Here is a 3383-nt window from a genome sequence, read left to right as displayed (position 1 = left end):
TGCTGCTGCTGCTGCTGCTGCACCAGCAGCAGCTCCTGCCTCTGCCGCACAGGGGCCCTGTAGGGGGGGGGCCCCCAGGCCTGGGGGCCCAGGGTACCTGCAGCTTTGTCTAAGGGGGGTGGAGAAGCTGAGTGTCTTGCAGGGTAAGAGGGAGCAGCCATTAGTATATTGAGGAGAAACCCTAAACCCTAAACCCTAAACCCTAAACCCTAGCAAGCAGTATTGTGGTTTACGTGGTGTGAGCTCCCTGGGGGGCTGTGTCCGCCCGAGAGTCCGAACCCCAAGCCCTAAACCCTAAACCCTAAACCCTCTCCTGAATATAAGAAAAGGAAATATTGGATTTGTTTGTTGTTGCCTTTTGTGAAAGAGCTGGGGGCTCGTGTTTGCCCCCACCGGGCGGCTGGGTGTGCTGATGCTGGGCTGTACGTACACCCGGGGTAGACACTGGGGTGTACGGCATAGAGTGTATTGCCTAGGCTCTAAAGCTAGATCAGAAAGCTGCAAAAATATAATTCATAAATAACAAACACGAGACACAATGCTGAGAAAGAGAAGACCTTCTCTGTGGAGAAACGCATACAACAGGTGAGTGGGCAGAAGGACGCTCGCAGCGGCTACTGTTGCTGCAATCTGTCTGTATATNACGCATACAACAGGTGAGTGGGCAGAAGGACGCTCGCAGCGGCTACTGTTGCTGCAATCTGTCTGTATATTTGTATATATATATACACCTGAATATATTTTATGTTTTATTTTTCTCTATTTTTGTTTTTTATACAAATATACTCAAACCATAACTCCTTTTATCATGCACAAATACCCCACCATATACTACACTAGCCTTCTTGCCCATTGGCTGCTCGCTTCGCCTCTCTAGCAATACAACTACACTTTGTTTATTCATCCAAACAACTACAGCAACAAAACAATATAAATAAAACCCAAAAATAATACTATTAACCCCTTAAAACAAAGCTCTCTAGACACACATCTCCTCGGTGTACATACACCCTAGTCCTTCTCTTACCCTGCTGGTCTCAAGCCTTAACAAAACATATTAAACTGTGCTGGCTTCTTTCATACTCAGCCACGGGGTTCTTCACTTCTCCTCTTCAGCTGTCTGTACACCTCAGCTCACTCCCCATGGCTTGGTGTGGCGGGGCCTCGGCAGTCTTAACCACTCTCTCAGATCTTAATGGAAAAGACAAGTCAACCGAGATGGACTCTAAAAGAGTATATATAAGACTATACATTCATATATAATATATATATATATATATATATAATATTCTGTATATAAAAAATATAATAAACTAAACACATAGTTTGTATAGATATATATATACTCTGCATTTGACGAAGATAAACGCTCCGAAAGTGCTGCTCAACTCCCCTCCACTCTCAGCGGCTCACGGGAACAGCACTTCACATGCTTGGCCCCGGTGAAGAAAACAGCGGCCTGTCTGTTGTGTATTGCAGCCCACCTGGCGGCAACTCCTCTTGCCTCATGCATGCTTCCTCATGTCCCCTTTGATGTATGTGTTAGCGGTGTAGATGCTTGATCAACACTTACTTGGCTTTCCATTGCCAGCCTGTACCGAAGTAAAAATAGAGGTAAATATAGATACACCAGGTTTAGACAGGTGCCCACCTTCTGGAGAAGGTATGCAGTGCGTAGGGGAAGATAGCAGAGGTAGTGATATATACTGATGCTGCTTCTATTTGCTGCTGCAGCTGCTAACCGTCATCCCGCTGCGGCGGGCTGGCTCAGCTCACTGGCATCGCCGGTGGTTACAGAAAGCTCCCCTTCTCGTTTCCCACGGTCGAAAGTCCCTGTCTGCTGGGTGCATCCCAACCCAATTCAAAATATGCTGTGAACCGCAGCTGTTGCGCAATAGCAGTGTGCTAGGGATGCGGAGTGAGACAGGCCGTTTGGATTCAGCTCCAGTAAGCTGTGAGTGGCGGGTAGAAGCTCCTTATAAATTGATTTGCAGAAGCGATCCTCAGAAATCCACTCGAGATGTAGATGGCGTGGGCATGCATTGTAACTGTTACCCCTTCGCCTCGTCGAGGGCGTGACTTTCGCCTTGGTCTCCTGCAGTCGCTCCATCTGTAATGATTTTGCTGCTGCCTTTGTGAGGAGAGCCTGAGGAAATATTGGTCATTCCCTCAACCGTTCAAGAAAAATGGGGTCGGTGGTGTGGAGTCGTCCCCAGGGGTGGTTTAAGCCAAGGTGTTGAGCCGAGAACGAACAGCAAAGGGCCATTCACCACGTATAAAAATCTTATTGTTTTCATTCCCTTTTCTATATTTCGCGCGGCATGCGAGTCTATCAACACAAACTCGCCTTTTTTAACACTAACTGCCGAACTTCATTTGTGATAGTTGCCTGTCGGGCATTGTTCTGCTTTCCTTATGCATTCCTATTCTGCTACAAGCTGTGCGCGGATCTCTGTGGCTGCGGGTATGCGTAGCTCGCTGCAAACAAGCAGGTCCAGCGTCGGGTCAGACAACACTGTGGTGTAAGCCAGTGAAGCCAGAGGAGTTGGGGTCGAACAGTGCACTGTTGTATAATAAACTCATTCTGCATATCGGAGGAAATTATAAACCCGGTGCGGATGTAGTGTTGTTTCTCTCTTTGATTCATCAGTGCTGCATGCTAGTTCCACCCTTTCATCTCCTATTTTCCTCTTCACCGTCCAGCTGGTTGCAGGTGTTCATTCTCCATGGCATATTCCCGCCATAGGGCACTCAAAGAAACACTGCGAGTGCGCTGTTTGATTTCGGCGATACATATCAATGTAGTGCTCTATCGATACCCTCCGTTGCTCAGCTCTTCTCAGCTCTGCCGTAGCCTGTTGAACAGACGTTATAGGGGGAGTATCCAAATGCTTCTCTTATTCAGCGCAGATGTTGCACCACTAGTTAGTGCTATGCAGCAGGCCGTGCAGATGCAAATGAAGAGTTCGCTGCTCGGGCCCCCCTTTCATAGGTGGCCCGATGTCCTGGGAAAGGGGGAGAAGCGACTGGCTGCAACTAGCGCTGCGCAGCACGCATGCACTGCAACCCTTTTTTGCTGCATGCAGTAACACTATAGATGACTGCTAAACAGTTACTAGGCGTTCACACTGTTGAACTTGTGTTGTTGTTCGTCGTGCTTGGCCCCTCGTAGACAGCCTGATGCGTGCGTCAGCACTGGACAGAGGATGCAACAGATCACCGTACATATTACATTTATTTTATAGTTTCGTTCGAACGCCACAGCAAGGCTGCGGTGTATGTACAACTGAGTGGAGTAAGCTAAAGAATACGTGTTTCTTCTTTTTGCTTTCGAGGCAACAACCCACTAGGCTTCGCGGAGAGGAATTGTATTTCGGCAAAAG

General features: G+C 47.9%; 1 protein-coding gene across 1 annotated transcript in view; it reads right to left on the bottom strand.

Annotated features, from left to right (window-relative positions):
* Nucleotides 1-161, bottom strand: part of EMH_0001430 (uncharacterized protein) — a gene marked incomplete at both ends in the record, with an annotated part of 573 nt that extends 412 nt beyond the window's left edge. The window contains one exon of the mRNA XM_013495585.1: nucleotides 3-161. Coding sequence (XP_013351039.1) covers nucleotides 3-161 — 159 coding nt within the window. The remainder of the gene's footprint in view (nucleotides 1-2) is intronic.
* Nucleotides 162-3383: the final 3222 nt, after the last annotated feature.

Source organism: Eimeria mitis, genomic scaffold (assembly GCF_000499745.2).
Source record: "Eimeria mitis Houghton genomic scaffold, Emh_scaff165, whole genome shotgun sequence".
Lineage (NCBI taxonomy): Eukaryota > Apicomplexa > Conoidasida > Eucoccidiorida > Eimeriidae > Eimeria > Eimeria mitis.
Note: the sequence above shows the minus strand (reverse complement) of the source record. Positions and strands in the feature narration are given on the sequence as shown.